This window comes from Cuculus canorus, chromosome 9 (assembly GCF_017976375.1).
Source record: "Cuculus canorus isolate bCucCan1 chromosome 9, bCucCan1.pri, whole genome shotgun sequence".
Classification (NCBI taxonomy): Eukaryota; Metazoa; Chordata; class Aves; order Cuculiformes; family Cuculidae; genus Cuculus; species Cuculus canorus.
Genome location: NC_071409.1, coordinates 24,245,685 through 24,268,309, shown reverse-complemented (window position 1 = coordinate 24,268,309; position 22,625 = coordinate 24,245,685). Strand labels below are relative to the sequence as shown.

At 43.5% G+C, this 22,625-nt stretch overlaps 1 protein-coding gene across 12 annotated transcripts in view; it reads right to left on the bottom strand.

The window, feature by feature from the left end:
- VEPH1 (ventricular zone expressed PH domain containing 1) overlaps positions 1-22,625 on the bottom strand; it is a 95,238-nt gene that overhangs the window by 5,426 nt on the left and 67,187 nt on the right. For all 12 annotated transcript variants that reach the window (XM_054074414.1, XM_054074417.1, XM_054074408.1 and 9 more), the window contains 4 exons: positions 22,458-22,597; positions 18,657-18,791; positions 13,074-13,191; positions 729-865 (listed from right to left, as the gene is read on the bottom strand). In XM_054074414.1, the coding sequence (XP_053930389.1) occupies positions 729-865; positions 13,074-13,191; positions 18,657-18,791; positions 22,458-22,597 (530 nt within the window). The remainder of the gene's footprint in view (positions 1-728; positions 866-13,073; positions 13,192-18,656; positions 18,792-22,457; positions 22,598-22,625) is intronic.

Here is a 22,625-nt window from a genome sequence, read left to right as displayed (position 1 = left end):
TTAAGGTCCCTTCCAACCCAAACTATTCTAGGATTCTATTAATATAGAAAAGCAGGCAAGACTTTCAAAAAGGTTGACTTGGAGACTGCCCTGAGGTTTTGAGGAGGGTTTGACTTTCCAGATATGCTGAACATAACCATCTGCCCCCAGAACGCTGCTGGCCCCATACGAACTGGGGACCCAGGAATCACAGCTCACTTGCAGCATGTTGGCTGTGGCTCCTTTCCTTGCTGTCCCACACCGTGCACTTCACAAATGGAAGAAGGATATTTACTTGAGCAGAATTTATTGGATTTGTGTTTATTCAAGGAAATAAAGAATCACTGGTCAAGAGTGGATATTATTTTTTAACTCACTGTAACTCAGAAACAGAGGGCCTCGTGAAGCAGAAGCGTTCACAATTTCCCTGGGATGCCTCGAGGCAGAGGGGATGATGCTCAGGCACAGGTCACCAGCTTATAGGGTATAAATTACTGAGAAACAAAGGTCATGGTGCTGAGCCCTGGGCATTTGTTGGCTGAACTCGAGCAGTGGCAATCTAACACTCAGAAAATCTCACAGTCTTGATACAGAGAGAAAAATAAAATGAAACAGTGAGCAACCCCTTGGCTGAAGTTACCACATGGCGCAAAGAGACCACGGGCAAAACTGAGCAGCAAAAACCTCTGGGAAATGGTCTTGCAGAGGAGGGAAAAGAGAGAAATCAAATTGAGGGTCTTCTGACTTACGGATTTTCCTTTCCGAAAAAGCAGCTGGTTGCCAGCCAGAGTGAAGTAGCGAGTTTTCCATCGTTTGATAAACTTCCACCGGACTTGCTTCTCTTTAAGCTTGCCTTCAATCAGAGGTTGGCCATCCTGATTTACAACTGGGGAGGTGAACACACAACAAGGGGGTTATTTCTGTCCTCCCTTTGCCCCAGCCGAAAACCAGGCTTTTGCTGCAATGCAGAAAAGATTTTTTTTTGGCTGTTTTGCTGTGTCAGCTGCAAGACCACATTCCTCCTGACCTCCAGCATTCATTCAGCTGCCACTTCAGGAAGACATTTCAGCCTTTAGTCATGTTTTGCTTGGGAGACCTAGCAGATGGAGCTGGCAGCTTGGACTCCTCTGCCCATCGCTTCTTCTATTCCCTCAGCTATCACGTACTTATCCCCACCATCACGCCTCCCAGTTCTTCCTCAGTCCTGCAATAATAATTTATAATTTCATGGAACTGAAAGCAGGCATTTATGATGTCTCAGAGGCTTTAATCCACATTACAGAGTTCAGCACAGTTATATCCCTGCAGTGCAGCATTTTGAGTAGGAATATTTCGAGGATACCACTCTCCGTTAACTGCAATAGCTTGCTTCATTGCAACAGCCACCCTGCGGAGAAGGAATTAAGAGCCAGAAGTGGGATGTCCACGTGGGGCTGAAAGACTCAGCACCATCCCACTGGAACGAGTGCCAGCCTCTAGTAAGTAATCCCAGCCCAGAAATGTGACTTTTTGCTGAGAAAGAAGTTGGTGAGTCCCAGAGCTTTGTCTCCCAGGCATGACCCCTCCCTTCCTCACACTCCTGAGACGCAACTCTTTCCTCCCCTGGGAAAGAGATGTGTCTATTATCAGCTCTCCCTTATCCGGTGTTTGAGTAATAACCTAGCTCTGCATTTGGTAGAGGTCACATCCAGTTACATCTTTATTATCTTTTCTAGTTCTCCCTTTAGGAATATTTCAAAAGTCATTTAACGTTAGCAATCCATTTTGTAAAATACTAATCCTTGCAACAAACCCAGAATTCCTTACGTTCTGTAAATCTCACAGCACTGACCAGTGATGTTTTCCATCACTTTTACATTTCTAAAATAACACTATTATTTTGACATCTGGACTGCCAAAGGCCAGAAGAACTCACAGCTCAGCCCCCAGGAATGTGGTGTCCATCCTGCTCCTTCAGGAACAGTCAGGGTCTTTTCATCATGTTATCCATTGAGGACATCGATGTTTTACCATCTTATTCCAAACTATTAGGCTGTCACTGGCCAATAACATTGCCTGTACCTGGGGTGGTAAGAGCTAAACCAACATCTCTGCCGTGTGTGCGCATCAGTGCCGTCCTTACTGAGCCTCTTTCAATACAAGATGGGTAACTCTGCCCAAATCAAAGATGAAGAAGGATGAGGAAAGACACAAAAGCTTCTTTCCACCCCCATGACCTGTGCTACAGCGCATTGCCCACAAATCATCGAAAATGTAATTAAAAATATATCGTGTACAGTGAAAAGTTCAATATCCGTAATGACTGTAATCATCATGGAAGCAGAAATACAGGCACACTCAGCTCCCTTGCCTTCAGCTCAGCCACTTTCCAGTCTGTTCAACTTTTATAGCGGTCTGAAAAGAGTCTTCAGTTTGCCTTAGAAAAATAACTTATGCTTGTCAATCTAGACTTCCCTTTAATCAATTAACTCAAAACCGAAACCCAAATAAAGTCTCTAGGAAAGGGGAAGAAACCCTTTTTTTCCTCTCATTGCAAAATCATTGCTATATGTAAAGTTACTTTCAGAATTCAAAGCACTGTGTCAATGTCGGGAAGCCTTGCACTTTCCCTTATGTGTTTATGAGGTTGTGGCGAGCTCTACCACCAGCCTGGTGACCGTGGTGCTCACCTGTGATCAGTGCTCACTTGCACTTTACTTGGTTGGAAGCATGCAAGGTTTTGGGAGCTGGAAGAGCATTCCCAAACCCTGCAGGCAAAAAGGAATTTGCCAGTACAAGAAAAGCCCAGTAATCAAGGGGATCACCCAGGGCTTCAAATCACAACCGCAGAGCAACATTGAACCACTGCTCTTCACTTACGGAGCAAACAATTAAAACATTCTCTAACACCACGTCTGGGTCTGGGTTTCTTCTCCCTTTCTCTTCTATTTTTACACCGATAGACAGGACATGATGGATCAGATAGACTGAAGAGCAGTCCAAGGCGTAAGCAGCCTGAGAACGGATGTTTTTTTGGTGTGATGTTTGACTTGGAGCCCTTCCCAGCATCTGTCAGATGGTCAACTATCCTCTGGCTGGCCGCACTTGCATACCTTAGCATTAAAATTTAGCCAGTAAAGCTTTTCCTTGAAAGTGTTTGCTATCATCCGTGCAGGAGCCTTTCAGAGCCCAAAAACGCAGTAGGTTGGTGTGATGCTGAGGACGCAAATTGAGCGGTGCGTCCAAATGCAGCCACTGGAGGTGGGGATTCAAAGGCTTTGTTGCTTTTTGGGCACAAACCTCTCTTCACTACCTGCTGTCTGCTAAAGGAAAACCAAACAATTCAAATGCAATGCATCAGATCTATATAAAGAATGTATTTTTCCCCCCAGAGTTGTTTATATTGGCAGAGGCTGGCTTTGGGGGTTTTCAGTGTGTCCTATTTCAATTTCCTCAAGAAAGACTATAAATATTCCAGCCTCTGTAGATAGGGAGTTTTTGGAAGGAGATGGACTGAATGAAGAGGGAGGTGGCCAAGTTCCAGCTTTGATGGGGAACTGCAGCTGTGATTTCCACGATAAAGACAGGTCACACACTCTGCCTCGCAGCCCATTGCATCTCCAGCCCGACACAGCAACTCTTTTCTGTGCCTCTGCATTTCAACGCCGATGCGTCACACCACCCAGCCTGGCAAAGTAAAACAGAGGCTTGCTTTCTCCCTGCATAATTTTTGTCACTGCAAAATGGCACAGATTTAACAGGGAAGCTGGTTTGGTGCTGTACTCATTTCACAACATGCTCTTTAGCAGGACAGAATCACATCTTACAATGTGCTCCTTTGCAGTTGCGTTAAAAGTTGTTTTCAGGACTACTACAGATACACATTTTCATTTATTTTAGAGATTTCCTCAACTGAAAATCTTTTCTCCCCAGCCTTTCAGAGAAGTGTGGCTGAGGTGGAGGCAGTTAGAAACAATTATTCAGTTTATGTGAAAATCCTGGAAATGGGAACAAGAAAATGCAGAATTGAGGGGATTTAAAGTTTTCCTTGCCCATGAGGATGTTACGATGTGCAGCAATGTGGTCCTTCTGCAATATCTCTTTGCTGAGGGTGGCTGCAGCAGCCTCTATCCTGCCTCCACGCCCTGGTCTGCTGCTGGGGAGCTCTACTGGAACAACACTCAAAATGATGGATCTCAGGCTGGATATTACATCTAGGGTGGAACTTTTTAACACCCCTGCTGAACAGGCTGTGCAGAGGGGGATGGAAAATGCTGTGGGGAATTTCCCTGCTCTATGGCAGGGCAAGCCACCCAAACTTCATACATCCCTCTGCCTCCCTGACATGGGTGTCTGAAGAACTGGTCCACGTTGATGCCTTTGTGAAGGAGTCTCACGCCACACAGTCTGCACTGCATCTACGCTCATATAAAACACATAGAACTAACCGCTTATGAATCGACGGCAAAATAAACCTGCATAAGCACACTCCCTCTTTTCCAAGCAAAAGAAACAATATCCTGTGGGAAAGGTCCCTAATAACCACTAACCCTGTTCAAACAGAGCACCTGCCACCCAGCTCACACAGGTACAAGATGCACACAAGGCAACATCAAATGCCACTGAACAAAAACGTACTGGAGAAAATAATAATTCATTTTAAGCAAGGAAAAAAGCTGGAGGTTTTTTTTTGAGAAAAAATTGTTTCTGCAAACAAACTGGGCCCATGAACCATCAGACTCAACGTGAGCCTTGGCATTCGCACCCAAGCAAGGACCATGCGGTCATTTCTGCCAGCAGGTGCCCTGATGTTCTTTACAAGGGACACTATCTGCCGGCAGCAGCTCCGTGGGGACAATGTGTACTGCGAACAAAAGGGCTGTTTTTCTTTCTAAACAGGTTTTTGAGGCTGTATCAGGTATTATCTGGCATTTCTGCAGCTGAGGTTTGCTGAGCTGCTCCTAATGGCCATCCTTAAAAGCCATTCCTCTTTGGGAGGTGAGCAAAAGCACAGACTCCCAGGGCCAGACGCTGTCTAGCAGGTCTGAGTAGAAGTCCTTGTGCTCTTGTATCAGCCACTTCATCTTCCGGTGACTTTATTCCCTATTTATAAAATCACCATTATAATTTCTTAGATGGATTAGAACAGATAAAAAGTTTTAAATCTTTATAATTAGTCTCCAAGCTGATATTTTGCAAATCCTATTTCTAATTTAACTATGTACAGGGTAATATCCGTGTCGTTCCTATCACTTGCTATTCACGTGTCTGTCCTCTTGATGGAGGATGTTTTGTCACCAGGAGAATATGCAGTTTGGGGTCAGGAAATGACCATCTTGGTAGCACATGGGTGATAATAACAGGGCATGGCTCCGAATTGTCTCGCAGGATGAAGTGTCACAACCGCAGTGAGAGAGAGAGAAGAAAGCTGTGAATCTGAGAAACCCAAACCAGCAGCACCAAGCAGCAAGCTTTTCTAGGGCGTGCATAAAAGAAGAGAGAACTTCACTTTAATAAAAAAGGCACAGATACGACAGGAAAAGATTTTTTACCCTTGCATGATAACTATAAAGAATTTAAGTGCATAGTGATTTTCAGGGCATGATGACAACTGTATAAACATATAAAGAGCAAAAGAAGGACTTCATATGAAAAGACTCTTGCTCTTTGGTTGGGTCTTGGGCATCTACCTGGCTTAGGTCCCATGGGAATGGCATTGATACCAATTCCAGTGCAGTAGGAACATGCTATAATTCAAACTAAGAAGGTGTAAAGCACAAAAAGTTTAGGGACCAGAAGATACTAAGATGGTTGGTGGTCAGGAATGCAACATAAGAAAGGAAGTGAATGTGCAATCTTGGCCTAAAGTGGATTTTTATGGCCAAAATCTTTCAAAACCAGGATTTACTAAAGAAATGGTGATCTCTCTTTAAGTGCCTGTTGGCTGGAAGCAATGCTAACAGACCACTTCTTGTGTACATCCACAAAGAATCCCATGGGGAATTCTGATGTCAGCTTCCAAAGTCATTGTAATGAATCTGATGCCAGTATGTCTGAGGGTCTGATTAGAAGAAAAAGATCCATGAAAGATAAGAATGAAGTTCTTTTTCAATATTTTTCTAAGTCCCTTTGCTTATTTTCATTGAGGTTAACTTCACAGAATCGCAGAATAATTCAGCTGGAAGGGAGCTCACAGGGTCTCTCGTCCAACCTCCCGCTTAGAGCAAGGTCACCTGTGGGGTCAGAGTAGGTTGCTCATGAATTTATCCATCCGGGACTTGAAAAATCACAACAACATCTCTAGGCAAGCTGTTTCAATGCATGATCATCCTTATGGTGGGAAAACTGTCCTTTGTAGTCAGTCTGAACCTCTCCTGTTCCAGTTTATGTCTGTTGCCTCTTGCCCTCCTACCACGCACCACTGCAAAGAGCCTGCCTCTGTCTTCTTGGTGACCTCCTTCTAAGTACGGACAGGCTACTATGAAGTCCCCCAACAGCTCTGTCTGCACCAGCCCTTGCTCCTCAGCCCCAAACATCTTGCTGGAGCCTACTCTGATCCTTACTGGGGTTTTACCTACTCATCGCTTTAGCCTTTCAATACCTGCTGTGTGCAGAGTAGGAGTAAGTGCCTGGAGCTTGTTAAGGGAAATGAGGAGATATGATAGATATATCCATGTAGGGCTTAAATATTATTGAGAAGTGATTGTGATAAATAGAGTATTGTATTAAGAATATAATAGGAACAGGTGTTGGAAATTAATCTTTATGACAACTACAAGAATACTGCTCAATTGTCCCCCAGTTCAGCTGAATCAACAAATTGTGTAAGAAATGTCAGACTTGGAACACAGGTATTAGATTTTGTGATAACTGATGATTAAAAGGTCAACCTATTTTTGAGTACAGGCATAGACTAGATACGTGTATAAGTTAATGAAGCAGCTTGAGGTTTTTTCTTTGAAGTTTAAAGGAGAATAGATGTGTCTCAAGAAAGAAGATAACTGACTTTTATGACTGGAGGAGGAATGTGACCTGTTGAAGCATCACTTCTGAGGGAGAACGGAAACAAGACAGAGGAAGTGAATTATCAAGGTGGACTTTCAAGTTAGTGAAGAAGAATAAGAACTAGGAGCACATGGAAAAAACTCAAAGAGCTTTTCGAAGAAAATAGCTATTGTATAATGCTATGTCATATATATAAATATCTGATGATTCTGTGTGGACCTTTGCCACTCACTGAGGTGATGGCCCAACTCCAAGTTGTAAGTGAAGCAAGCCTAGAGTTACCCACTGTCCGGTGAGAATCCTTTAGAGCTCTGTCAGCAAAGGGCATCATGAGAAAATCTGCACTGCTTCAGAAATGCAGACCTTTATTCTTCTGTCTGACTCTTCCCAAACCCAGATTCTGTAACTGGTTACCTCCACTGCTTTCCATGGCAGAGCAGGGTCATAGGAAAGAAGCATCTGCTCTTCTAATACAGTTAGAAGATTAGGGTGCAATCAACTGCCAACTGGAGCATGCACATTCCTTATACACATGTTAATTATTGGAAAATATGACACATCTTGATTTCTTCACTTTGCACGAATAGGGCAAATCTAAAGACGTCAGAAAAGTGATACAAGAATGTTTTAAGACTGATCTTGCATATGATTATGCATATAACGGCAAACGAATGAAGTGTGTTGTTCTTAATTTGCCCAAGCAAAGATCAAGATGTAACACGATAAGCCCACAAACAGAGATTTTCTGCATAGCAGAAGAGCAGAACGTGATGCAGTGTTTAGGGACAGACCAGAAATAAACCCACATTTTAGCAGCATGGTTAAACTACCTGAGCAACAACTTTGGCATGTCATGGATTCTCCTTCACTTGACTTTTAAAAAGCAAGATAAACCTGCCAATATGCAACATTAATGCAAATCAAAGAGAAAAGATTTCTTTGATATAAGCACTATTGGACTAAATTCTTTTACTACTGTTTTATAGAAGGTCAGACTGTCACCTCTGGGTTTGAAATCTCTCTGTGTGATGGTATGCTGACATGTACGATGAGATCTTTAGCTTGAAAAAGGGAGTTAAATGATTCTAAAATCCTACATAAATCCTAAATGATTCTAAAATCCTACATAAATCCTAAAATATACATTTGTCATGACTTTTTTTCCTACAGAACACACACTAAAGCTAAAAATATTACCCAAACTCAAAATGAAAAAATATTACCCATTGCTTCTGAAACCGACTCAATATAGAGATACTAATTCCAAAATCAGTTTAACCCTAAATAGCACCCATTGATGTGAGTGTCCATTGGAATTATTTTCTATTAACTGTGTCTCGCTTTCTTTCCAGAATCGCAATGCATCAAGCTTTAAGTTGTTTGGGTGCTGAATAATCAGTAAAAAAAACCTCCCAACTCTTCCAAGATGAACTCGACAGATAAAAACAAAGCATTAAATCTTGCATTTGATGAAACGTAAAATCATCCACAAAAATTCAGTCCAATCATGACTGATCTCAATGATAATAAACTCCTCTTAACTTGAAAGAATGGAATGTGTGGGTGGCAAGCAGCCGAAGATAAATGCAATTAACCTAAGAGAATACGAATTCACTCACTCTCATTAATCATCACATTCGGTTTTGTTGAAAACCTGGAAGGAGCACATTACTGAATGCCCCTTTTTATAATTTTCAAGGAAGCATTATAGCTGGGATATTTCAGTTCACCAGATAATCACCACTGCTAGCAAAAGATAAATGTATTCAGAAGTTAATATGGTGTCGACTATTCTGAGTGAATTGCTTTTTTAAAGAGGAATTCACACACATCCCCCCTCGGTTTTTACCCGAATCATTGCCCGTGGGCACAACGTCTCTTCTGCAGCCCACAGGGATTACTGCAATTTCTTTGTGAGCTTCCAGAATAGGGAATGTGCTGCAATTCCCTCTCCGGCTATCAAGTGGTTTTACTGAATTTTTTTTTTGTGCAAGAGCTTGTGAAACCAACTGTCAATACAGGAGGTTATGTTGAAATGAGGCTCTTTAAGGCCAGCTTTTCCTAACAAGAGGCACACACTGCACTTACCAGCATTTCAAATGCCTTATATCTGTGCCTGAATGGTTGTAATTTAAAAGAAAAATAGCATAGCCTGGTTTTCCCAGCTCTGAGACCAGCTGCAGCCAGGGCACATACCTGCGTCTGAGCAGAGGAGAAGGATTTGTGGGAATGCTCTTTCCCCTTGGCTCAGGGGTGGCAGGAAAAAACAACTCAGGAAGATTTAACAGCAATTCTGGAAAAGCGTGGTTGTATAAAAAACGCTTTGCAATGAGAAGAATGCATGAGACATATTCAGGCTTTCTCTGGGTTAATCTTCACTTTGGGTACATCCAGCATGTTGCTTAAGTTGCCTCTTTCCTCCCAAACTCAGCCTCCAAGTGTAGTCTGGCTCCAAAAAAACCTCCCAGCTACATTCAAAAAAACCATCATTGATCTGGAATCCTAAGGCACGATTGAGGCTTTAAGGCATAATGATTTCCTAAGTCCGGAGGATAAGTGGAATCTTGCAACACGGCATCCGAAAAATGCAACAAACTCCAGCTTTAACAAAAAACAAAAGACAATAATAGAAAAGAATTTGTCTCTGAATTCCTTTTTTAAGAAGAATTTAGTTGCTAAATAGCATTGCTGAGAGGGAGAAATTACTTTCTCAGCTTTCAAAAATATTTGAGATTTAGAAGGGTCTGTCTCATGATGGAACGCAAATAAAAGATGTTTTACAGACTTTACATTTCTTACCAATTTAAGGAGACCTCTGAATCCTCCTTCTGGTGTCAGATCTTATAAACCCCAAAAGACCTGGAGTGTCTCCCATCTGGTATGACTTTTCCTAGCTTCCATAGCTCTACATCACCAATTCCAAGGTCACTCCGTCATTCACCTGCAGACTTTTATTCCATTCAGCACTGTGTCCCATGTTCTTTTCTTACACCTGAGCTTCCATATGACTCATCCAGTTTGTTATTCTCTTGGCCTTCTAAAGGTTTTGACAGCTGAGAAGCAAATTGTGATATTCATCGTGCCTTTCTCACAAAATTTTCTTTAAACTGAGACAGAGAGTAATTGCTTGTAGAAAGGACAATTACAGTCCAAAAATAATCTGTTCCCAGTTCCTCCTTCTCTTGACCATCCTCAAAGGCATCCCTGAACTCTCAGCCCTGGCTCTAAAACACCTATCAATGATGCTGACACTTATCAAAGTCCTTTCCCTCCTCTCCTGGGCTATGGCAGAAGGGAGAGCCCAGCGGCTGGGCAGGAGGAGGACAGGGTGGAAACCTTTAAGCAGAGGAGAGGCGGGAGGACCTATGGGCAGCGAGAACCCTGCAGACTCCAGGCACCACTCTTGGTACCTTCAGTGCTTGAGGAGGGAAGACCTTCCAATGTCCAAGCATCCTCCGTGCTCTTGAGTGCTCGTGGTACTTCAGAAGAAGAAAGCAGAGTTTCAAGTTATTACATCTGCTGAGAAGGCAGCATTTCACTTAACGCCTTAGTGCCCGTATTTGCATTTTTTTTACATTGGGTTTTAGTTGACATCATACAGATAAAAACCAGAAAAAAAAGGCAAATTTGAAAAGAAATGATTTTTCTTTTCCACTGCTAGGAGGGGCAGTATAATTTGCAAGTACCAGCTTATAGAAATGAAAGCCTAATTTATGCCCAGCCTCCCGGACAAGCTCCTGTCCCCCTGTGCAGCTGGGGGGGCGATGAGGACAGCCCTCCCTCACCCAGCTGGACAAGCGCTCCTGCACTCACACACCCAGAGCGGAGTTTGGCACTTCTTGGGAAGGGCAGAACTGCTGCACTGCCAGGTGGAAACCACTCCAGCTGGAGGGCAGAGCTTGGAATATAGCAATCCCCTCTGTCCCTGTGTAAACGGAGAACCATGTTTACACAGCCAGGGAAGGGGGATCAGCACATGCACTTTATTGCACACATCTCACAGAGCTAGGGGAAACGGTGAACCCTTAGAAGGGATGCAACCTTCTCGCTCCTCTCTGTAGGATATTGTGACCCCAAATCTACAACCTACAACGTGATTTTTCAACAGCCTGGAACAATGATGAATAAGAGAGAGAGGCAGTGCGCCAGCCCCCTGCCGCAGGCACTCCACGGCGGGCGTTAAGCTCCCACTTCCCGAGAACTGCTGGTGTCAGGCAGAGTACACAGCGTACGTTGCCCGAGATGTCAGCTCAAGTGCTCTGCAAACAGACTCAAGAGCCTCTTGTCAGTGGTACAGAGACAGTCCTCACTCTCATAAGCTCTTGTGCTAACCAAAGAGCCCTGGAGAGCTCACTGGGAATTGCTCTCGCACGCTTTTATTGCTGTTTACCTTGAGCTCAGACCCATTTGAAAATATTAGCTCTATACTAGTAGTATCGGTGGGTTCTGGGTTCCAGACCCAACACCGCGCTCCTGGCAGCACAGCCATGGTGCTGTGCCACTCAGACTGGCCCACATCACAACACGCTTCCAGCCCTTCTTACACCTCTCCTTGGAGGATGCAATGCTTTGGCAGGAGAGCAACAGGGAAGCAAGGTGTCAGCTGCCCTTTGATGTCTCCAGACTAGTGTCATCAGCAAAGCCTATGGCATCAACAAGAAAACGGTGCCCTACGTCATGCCCGAGGTGCCTTTGCCACCTTCCTCTGGTCTGTAGGCTCTAATACGGCCGCCCTACCAGCAGAATCAATAATTTGCCTCAAACTCTCCCCTTTTTGGACTAGTTAAAAAATCTTTGAAAATCCGGAAAATAACAAAGTTATTTTATTTAGCTTTGAAATTTTAAGAACCTAATTTTTCTTGTAACCTGACATACGTTTATCACTCGTGATGGACAAACCATAGTAAGACCATGGTACTGAGATGAAATTTCAGCTCAAAGCATGGTTTCTTTTATGGTCATTGAGTCCCATGAGAGTTGTGGAAGGAAGAAGATGGTCAGACACCCATGAAATGAGCACGGGCAGCCTGGCCTGCAGCAGAGGCTGTGCCACTCTTGCAAGATTTACTAAATTCAGGGTTGATGAAATGTAAACAGATGCTAGCTGTTAAATTAAATAGCTCAAACAGTCAATTATTCAAAGGGTTGGCCAAAAATATTCAAAATTCTTGGCCAAAACAGTGCAGGCTTTTACAGAGGGGCAAAAAACATCTAAGAAAAATGCCATTCCTCCAAATTTCAGTGCACAGTACACTGATTTAAAACACATGGTATCAGAAGGCTTAAAAGGCTTTCAAAAAAAGGTCACCAGAATCCTTTACCTGGGAAAAAGCATATTTTCTGCTCATCTTGTTTTCTAATATAGCTGGAGTGTTATGGCTGCTCTTAGGCATTGCTTTGTTCCTAAAAAGATGTGTACTATAGGGTTAGGAGATTTATGAGTCTCTATTAATTTTGGATTGTAACACTGTAAGCATACACAATAGAATCATAGAATCCCTAGGCTGGAAAAGATCTTTGAGATCATCAAGTCCAATCGTATCTGTCCACTGCTAAATCCATGTCCCTAAGCACTTCATCTACCTGTCTTTTAAATATCTCTGGGGATGGGGACTCAACCACCTCCCTGCGCAGCTTCTGCCAGTGCTTGATAACCCTTTCTGTGAAGAAGTTTTCCCTGACGTCCAATCTGATCCTCCCCTGGTGCAGCTTGAGGCCACTCCCTCTTGTCCTATCACCTATCGCTTGGGAGAAGAGACCAACACTCACCTCCCTGCAATCTCCTTTCAGGTAGTTGTAGACAGTGATAAGGTCTCCCCTCCACCTCCTCTTCTCTAGGCCAAACAACCCCCAGTTCCCTCAGCCGGGTAAGGTTTGTGCTCGACTCTGTATCTCACTAGCGATGCTGAGACAAGAGGAGTTTAATGAAGAATTCCAGCTGATACAGACGCTGCCTGTGCTATGCTGGAAAACGTACTTTCCCTTTCCCCCAACCTCTGCTGCCACCATCATCGAAGACACCACGTTATCTGTGAGCTTCGCTCCATCCCCCTCCCTCCCCAGCTCCATCACCGCACGCAGCCCACCAGCAACGAAGGCAGACCACTCACCCGTTGCTTTTTCAGGGTTATTGCACATGAAACACTGCCAAGTTCCTGCTTCCTCGCTGTAGCCGAATAAATCAAAGAACCTCACTTCTTCCAGGTGCAGCTGCACGTGGTCCAGGTCCTAGGCCAATAACGAGAAAAAATAAACTCATTCAGGAGTTAAACCACTCACAGTTAACAGCTCATAACCCAAAATCACAGAGGGATATGCAGCGGGCGCCGGCGAGTATCCTCTTCCATGTATCTCCTGTGGGCAAACAACCTGCCAGGGCAAATGTGCTTAAGCAGGATCTATCTCCCTATCATCATCATCAGCTTTGATATCTATAACAAGTCTGTAGGAGGCAGAGGACTGGTCTGGGATTTTATTTGCCTCTTCGACACAGCAGCCAGCAGCGGGTTCAGCGGTGCCGCCCAGCACATTTCCCACCAGCTGAACTGTCTTTAGTACCTCCAGCCCCCTCTCAGGACTGTTTTTAACAATCCACAAGGCAGTGGTCTTTTCCCACCGTGCTGGGGCCGTCCCCTTGTCCAACTGGATCCCCCATCAGAGCAGGAGATAAGGGCAGGGGTCCACTTTATTTTTCTTTTTAAAGAAAGAATAGTGGCTCTGTACCCAGCCCCTTGTGAGAAGCACTAACACAAATCCTTAACACGAATATTAATATGAACATTTCCAAACACCCAGCAACAACAGGACCGATCTAGCTCACGCAAAACACTCAAAGCTAACCGCGGCGCTGTTCTGCCACTGACAAGCCAGGGAAGTACGGACGATGCATCTGACTTGATCAGAGAAACCTACAGAAGGAATCCTTGCAGCTTCAAGCACAAGAAAAGCTGGAGGATACTCCTTTTGAGGCAATCAATAACATTATATAATTCAGTGTATCTTAAACCCCGTTATTTAATTTTAAAACAGATTATGACCTCATACTTAAACAAACATCGGTGTTAAATAACAGCAACCGAGTTATTCACTGCAAACACAAAGAGGATTGCCAGGACTGCTCAGAAAACACTCCTATTTATTTGCATGGGGTCTTCACAGATCTGCAACACTGCACACAGCAGCCCAAAGAAAACACAGACTTACGCAGTCAGTAGGGAAAATGCCATCCCTTGCCAGGGACATTAAGTTCATCACACTGAGCAAGGCTATGCAAAGCGTGCAATTCCTTACGCCTGGCGTGCCTGTTCACCGGGGCCAGGGCTGCGTCCACACCACAGCACAGTCGGCTGCTGGGCTGCCTTGCCCCAGCCCGCTCAAACTGGCTTGAACTTGGGATCACGAGTAAAACTTGATTATTTTGCTTTGTAACAGCTCTTCATACATTGCTAAAGTTCTCATTTTCCTCCAAAGAGGAACTCTATATATTCAAGCAATTTAGCTCGCTGCTTGTGCTGTGCAACAGGAGCACTACGCAGTCAAATTTTGGGCCCCTCACCACAAAAAGGACATTGAGGAACTGCAGCATGTCCAGGGAAGGGCAATGGAGCTGAGGAAGGGTCTGGAGCAAAACTGTTATGAGAAGTGGCTGAGGGAACTGGTGTTATTCCATCTGGAGAAAAGGAAGCTCAGGGGAGAATTCATCGCTCTCTACAGCGACCGGAAAAGAGTCTGTAGTGAGGCAGGTGTTGGTCTCTTCTCCCAAGTAACAAATGATAGGACAAGAGGAAATGGCCTCAAGTTGCGCCAGGGAAGATCTAGATTAGCTATTCAGAAAAATTTCTTCACTGAAAGTGTTATCAAGCACTGGAACAGGCTGTGCAGGGAAGTGGTTGAGTCACCATCCCTGGAGGTGTTTAAAAGACATGTAGATGTGGTGCTTAGGGACATGGCTTAGTGGTGGAGTTGGCAGTACTAGGTTAGGGGCTGGACTTGATGATCTTAAAGGTCTTTTCCAACTCAAACAATTCTATGATTCTCTCCACAACTCCCCCACTGGTCTTTCATCTCACAGTCTGAGGCTCCTCGCCTCCCTCCAGATACTTTGTGTGTGGTGCGAGACCCTGAGCAGCACCTCTCTGGACAGGAGAGCCAAGTCCTCTGGAGGGACAGACCACCCCAGCGCCCTGAGGTCTCCTCTCTGCTGCAGTCTCCCAGTGGAGGAGCAGATGGCCCTGTGAGCAGGGGACAGCAGAGCAGAGAGGGCCAGCAAAATACCCTGCCCTGATGTGCCTGGATCCTCCTCCAGCACCTGGGAGGATACAAAATGGGCAAAATAACAAAGGTACTGCTCTCAATCGGTCTGTGCAGGGCACATGGATCATGCTGAACAGAAATCCTGGAGCTTCTCCATCCTGTGGAAAAATCTTTTAGTGGCTGCAATGAGCCAAGTCCAGACTGAAAAAGAACAAATATCACTGAAATATCAATGCAGCAATCTTTCTTTTCCACTTTGTGCTCTAGTACGCTTGATATAATCTGCAATAAGCCACTTATTTCAGGAGGGGAAGCACAGGGAAAAAGCCTAATTGGAGAGGAGAGATTTATCTCATCCAAGTGCTCCATCATCTTGAAAACTTCAGTGACCCTGTTGTGAAAATGCGGCTCTTCTTTCTGCTGCATAAACTGAGATAGCGAATGAAGGCAAGGGACGAATCAAACTAACAATAGCTTAAAAATGTTAATTATTCCCTTGCAAGGCTGCTCAACAAAAGACTCTCATAAAATAGTCACAATCTCACTCTTCTGACACAGCATGAGTCAACACAAAGAATTCAGCAAAAGAGCTCAAAACCAGCTTAGTTTTTTGTGATGTGGCTTGCGTGTACTTTGATAAAGAACTATGAAGCAACTGAACGGAAATCTGTAAGGATGTACATCTGGAAATGTTTTACTTCTGGCACATCCTAAGCCTCATTGTATAAATATTTTTTCATGGCATGAGCAGGCTGCCCATTGAAACACGGCATGCTTTCTGTAAGCCATGTATTCGCTGCAATTCCTCGCTCACGCATCCTGGGCCAAACTCAGAAATTGCTTACAGTGATGTAAATCTGAAAATATTTCTCAGAATTTACTTGGGAATAAACCACTGACGTAAAAGATTTTTCTCCAGGTTTGCAAAATGCTTCAGAATAGACATTGACAAAAAGTCTAAGTTCATTTATTCAGGATTAGCCACAGGGTCGGAGGGCAAAATACAGAGCGATTGCAGAGCAGCGCTGGAACACTGACTTTGCTGTGGTTCCTGTTGGCTGCTGGGGGGTCAGACCTTCCCCACATCCTCACAGCACAGAAATTCCTCGGTTCTGATAGAACAATTCAGACGTTGTGGAAACGTAACACATAAAACTCAATATAAAATATAAAGATTACGTTGATAGTGCATTTACATCAAAAGATTTCAAACCATTTCAAATTAAGGAGGGTTAGGTTGGACATTAGGAAAGGGTTCTTCACCCAGAGGGTGGTGGAGCACTGGAACAGCTGCCAGGGAAGCAGCCGTGGCCCCAAGCCTCACAACATCCAAGAAGCATTTGGACAAGGCACTCAGACACATGGTGTTGGGGTTGTCCTATGCAGGGACAGGAGTTGGACTCGACGATCCCTGTGGGTCCCTTCCAACTCGGGTTATTCTATGATTCTATGAAATTAAAATTTACCGAAAGCTTATTGAAACAACCACACCCCCATAACTTTCCTTCCTGCACTACTGGCAGAGGAATAACGTTAACAACTACAAATAATTCAGAATATTTGAAGTTCTGTTAGCAATGAGAAGAATTTCTGAATTGAAAAATTCAGATTACAGTCTGTCAAATACAGATTAAATCTGTCAAGCAAAATAAGGACTAGGTTATGCTGGGAATGCTCCAACTAGATTTTTTGGGGATGTAAAAGCTAAAGGAGACCTTCCTTATCACAGACTTAGGTTTTGCTCATGGAAAACTCAGTGGGACTTTGCTCAGTAAACTGAATGGAAATTGCACTAGAAATGAGCTCAGGTTCTGTATCAATAGGCAAAACCAAAACTAAGGAAGTAAAGCCATCAGCATGCTGTGAAGAACAAGACTGGATATTAAAGTCTTTGACCATTTCAGATGTATTACATCTGCCTGATTGTCTTCAGTCTCCGAAGGCTGTTAGACAATCCACAGCTCCTGCAGTTTCCAGACTTCACTTCACTGCTTAATTCAGTAAACCAGTGAAGATCAGTATCTCATTTTTCTGCTCTGCTATTTTGGGAACTCGGAGATACTGTTACTGTCATGGAGTGATGAAAGTTCCCAAAATAGGCCAGATGCTAGCATCTGAGCAGCAGTAGGATTATGCAGCCCTGGAGACTAATCACATTTCTAGTGCGTTGGACATATTTTGTAGACTTTGTGTGCATGATACCGTACATCAAATCCTAACCATGAAGGGATGGCTCTTTCCTAAGCTCTTTATTCACCCCAAACTCCTTTACAGACCACCAGCTCCAACTTTGACTGGTAGATCTTGACATGGACTCAAGTTAAGCCACTATTGAACATAAAAGCAGTTCTAAAGCCTTCGGATGAGTCAGGCTAGGATTTGAATAGCAGCTAAAATACTTACTGCAAGCTCCACTGTGTCTAACTAAAACTGGCCCACAAGCTAGGTCGCAGACATGGGGATCCCCTGCTCCTCTCGCAAGCCACAGCAGGAGTTCCCACTTCGATGCAACATTATCTTGGGGGTTCAGAAGGTGTTTCTACACAAAACTCTTCTTCTTAAATCAGCCATAACCTTAGTAAATTAATCTTATTCAGTCAGACACCTTCAAGCACACAATATTCTAAGAGAGAGTATTTTAAAATCACGTTTGACAATTCATGTCATCCAATTGAGCTGGATGGAGATGCTCGGGAATAAACAAATGTTTGTTTTACAATCCTACAGTATCCTTTTCCAAGAAGCCCGATTAATAGCTTTGAAATAGCATTCGCTGAAATCCCAGAGACAGTAAACAGCTTTGAAAGAGTAATCTTTTAAACTGATGGAGGGTAACTAATGGTGCATGTGCAAATGATCATTTCCATAAAATCCAAGTCTGTGTCTAACTAGGTGAATTTCCAAGTGGCTGTCAAACAGTCCATAGTGGCAGCTCATCTGAATAGAGAGCTTGAAACTGTAACCAGGAAAAAAATGCATGTGTAGTGTCACTAGTTTTCATCCCATCAGGAACGATGCACATAAAGCACAAAGGAGAGAATGGAGAACAAACCTGGAGACACAGTACAAACCTAAAGCACAGTACAAAACAACACTGTGGACCCTCTGCAGAGGCTGAAAATATAATGGCTGGTGAACGCTTTTCAACATCCCCACGAGCTGAGTGCTTCATATAAAAGGGTGGTCAGAGGCATGCACTGCCGATCACCAAATGGGCACCCACGAGAAGAGGACGTGGCATGGCAGTTAAGTGCAAATGCTTGGAAGACAACAGAACTAAGGAAAAGAAGGGAAAGGGGCAGAGAAAGGCAGTTGGTTTTTCCCAGTTTGAGCACAGAAAAGACTTGCTGTAGCTCCTGTAAAGGTCTTTGTACAGCTGCTCTAAAAGTCAAGGCGAAGCTCTTCTATATTTCCCTTTTCTGAGAAAAAAAAGGACTTACCTTTTGGTGTGGAAATGTAGACTGAATCATAGCAGTTTCAAAACTGTGCGTCCCCTTGAGCTGTGTCTTCTCCCACAGGGCCTTAAGAACTTGCACAGAATTACTCTGAATGGACAAAGGTTCTGCAAACAAGCTCTGAAGAAAAGGTTGAAAACAGGATTTCAAGCGGTTTTTACTTGGCCTTTAACAAAGCGCATCTTGTTCTTACAGCAGTACAGCCACGAGAATAACCAGGGATTAGTTCATGTCATTGTAAGGAGTTATGGTGGATCAATATGCACACAACCAGATAAATCCACAAATATTTCATTCCCTCTGGGGCTTTTTTTATTGTACATTACATGCCATTAAGGTCTGTGGCTCGCTAAAGATTATCAGGTAGCACTTCACATAGCAACTAGTATACCATTTTTGTATTGAAATGCTAGCTTACTAAAATGTTAGCAGTCCTGGCCCCTGTGAACCAGGCACATATCTCAGTGACGTGCATCTTTTTGGGAAAGATAGGTCATTTTCCAGTTAATGTGAAGAGTTGCTCAGCATCACTGCAGGTTTGTACGTGTTTATTTGGACCTGACCGAAACTTTCAGTCCCTGTGCAGGGAAGAATAACAGTGGAACATTTGCGACTGCACTGAACAGACAGTGGGATGAAATGCAGGAGAAAAAACTCCACAGAACACATTGAACACATTTTCCTGGCAGAGAATAGGAATTTTCAGCCCCTGAACATTCACAAAACAAGATGAAACCTCCGTGAGGTTCGGTGCTCTCACCTACAAAGCTCCCTGTTTCAAAGGACAAGGCTACAACCTTAACCTGCCTTTAATTATTCTAGTATTTCAAGAGCATTAAGTTTTTCATTGTATAAACTGCACACAAAGTCAATGTTACAAGAAACGTACTGCAGCTGAGAGAGTTTAGCATTTCTGCCTCTCCTATATCCGCTACATGATCTTGTAATTAAAAAATGCATTTGCATGCAGGAGCCAAGTTAAGAGTGCACAAGCAAATCTGATTTTCCATATCTCAAGTATTTGATTTTGCAATATGAACAATGTCCTTTTAATGCAGGATTCCTGGAAGGATGTTCCTGCTTCTCCTTCTAAGCAGAAACCCAACAACCCTAATCCCGCTCTCTGGCATCCAGCTAACAAATAGACACCCTTCGGTAAGACTCAACCAGGAATTTTATGGTGTCCCAGGCAATGCATTTTTTCCAGCTAAGCTGTCAGAAACAGACAGATCATTTTGTCCAAATGAAAAGGGAGAAGCAGGCAGCTCCAGACAGCCACCCAGCACGAGTAAACGGCAGCACAACCAGTCTGTGTTTGGTGAATTTATGAGCGACGCTAAGGAAGGCGTTCGAAAGGGACACATCAGGCAGCTCCGGACTTGTTGGTGCGCCCACATCGGTGTGGTGCTGTCCCGCCCCATGACAGAAATAAAACCATCAATCATATACCATTACAAGATTATTTTAACGAACAAATCTGTGGAACTAAGCATCCTATCTATGGAATCACCTCTCTAACATCACCCCTCCTTCTTTTATTTTCATTCCTTTTGTTAATCATTGCTTAACTGGAAGACAATTTCTCAGACCTTCACGGACAAATGCTTCCCTCCCTACTGCCCTGCAGTAATAATTTGCCATTTCACAACTTCCATCCAAGGGTTTCTAAACGTGATATAACTATTCTATTCACTAATATTGTTAAAATTAAATAGAACGCAGGGTCATGAAGTTAAGGATCTGTTCCGGAGACCTCAGAGGGAAAGTCTCTCTTGCTTTTACTTTTGCGGAATGCAATATCAAACAGAGTGTGGAGCGACTGGCAAAAAAGAAATAAATATATGGTAAGTAGTATTGAAATCTTCAGCAACCATGTATTATCATCCGTCTGTGAATCTACCACAGATCTGCTGAAAACTACATTTTTGTCACTAGCTTTTCATTTAACTTATTATTAACACACTTTAAATACCTTTTATGTCAAATTTACCTCTTACACAATTTCACAGGCTTCAATAACATTATCCTAGGGCTGAATTTAGTGCCCTGTATTTAATTTAATAACACTTCAATATCCAGTACTTAAAAGCTTTAGGATTTTGAACAAAAGAAAAACATTAATTATCTGACATGAAACACCATCCTGATGCACAGCAGCCTCGAACGCTCAGTGCAACACAACAGGAACCACTTTTTGACATAAAAGAACATCTATAAAGTGTTGCATTCACAGCGTGTTTGCAAAGAGTTGCATTGCGGTGGGGGCACTGGCACAGCAACTCCATCGAGAACGAAAGTAAAGCTTCAGAAAGTGCAGCTGCAGTTACCCAGCGCAGGGCAGGGAAAGCCACGGGAAACGGGGGGACCTGCAGTGTTTTGAGGGCAGCATCCAAAGGAAATAGGACTCTGCACGGGGATGGGGAATGAAGACAACGGGCACTTGAGTGCAGAGGAATGGGAAAGGAAAGAAACACTGGGAACTAGATGGAGAACCAATAATCCCGAGAAAAGATGGAACCGGCAGTGTCAAATTCAAAGTCAATTGGGAAGGGGTTAAAGGGAGAGGCTTTTCAATGAAAAGTGTAAGAAAAAGGCTAGGCAGCAGGGATTAAATGGGGATCAGCGATTCCATTGCCAGTGCAGCTGGTTCTAACCATGAACCACAGCCAGAGCAGCAGTCATTGTGTTAAAATCCAGTGGCAGAGGCGATGGAGGCTGTGCCACGGGGAGCCAGGCATGCCAGCTCTGCCACCCACCTCTGCCTTCTCCTTTCTCGTTTTTGTGCAGTTTATACATAACATAATTAATTTATTCTTTCTAGGGCCTGTTAAAATTAAACCTCTTTCTTCAGGTTTTCATTCACAGAGTTATTGACTTCCTTTATTTGCCCCATCTCACTCCTGCGTCTGCCTCTGCTCTCCCTTCGCTCTGCTCTGTCGCTCTTCCCTGAGCACCTCCTGGTACCCTGCATTTTTGGAAAACTTATTTTGTATTTATTTGTAGAAGCAAACACAGGGAAGAGTGTTTTGAGCTGTGAAACTCACAGCACAACTCACTATGCATGTTTTAAATTTCAGATAAATAATTTGAATTTCTAAGGTTGCATCAGGATAGGATGAACCGCAGCCAACAGCTCTACATAGGTTAAGAAAATGAACCTTACTCTTTCAGGACAAAGCCCATCTGTTTCATCTTGAAGTGTGAATGTAGGGTTTTCTCTTACAATTTCATACCTTTTATAAACTATTAGGAAAGTCCACATATGTCCAAATACTGGGCTGTATTTGGAAATGGTATTTAATGTGAGAAAATAGCTTTAGGGTTGGTAGGAGAACAGCACTGATCAGATTTGCAAATCCTGCTCAGTCAAAACGTCTGCAGTAAAACCTTCCAGTGGGTGCTGCACCTCTAACCCCACCGGCAGCCCTGGGGGTTGATTCTGCTGCCTTGCAAACCCACTGCAATGCTCCCGTTCATTTGCAAGGCACCTGGGACCTATTGGAAGTTTTGCCTGATTGAGGACAATAAGGTTTGGTCTCACTTTTTTATCCCCAGACTTCGTAATCTCTCCAGAAATTTTGAATTTGTTCCATTTCATATAAATATAAAAACTTATAAACTGCAAAATCACTTCAACCTGCTATAATGACTTTCTGAGAAATCACAAGAGTCACAAAGCACTGTGGATTAAATGCATATTTAAAGAGATTAACCATTAAAACATTTTTTTTTTTCCAAGGACACATTTAGCAATATAGAGGTGTCACTAATTTGTATTGCACACACCTGCTGGAAGAGGAACATGATGTGGATCCACAGTGGAGGCTGCTGGCTGATGAGGGTAAAACTGGATTTACTGTACAGGCAGTAATGGCCCTTCAGGGGACAGCTGAAGAACAGCTTTGCTACACAACTTCTAACAGTATCTAGAAATAAATATACAGAATATTAAAA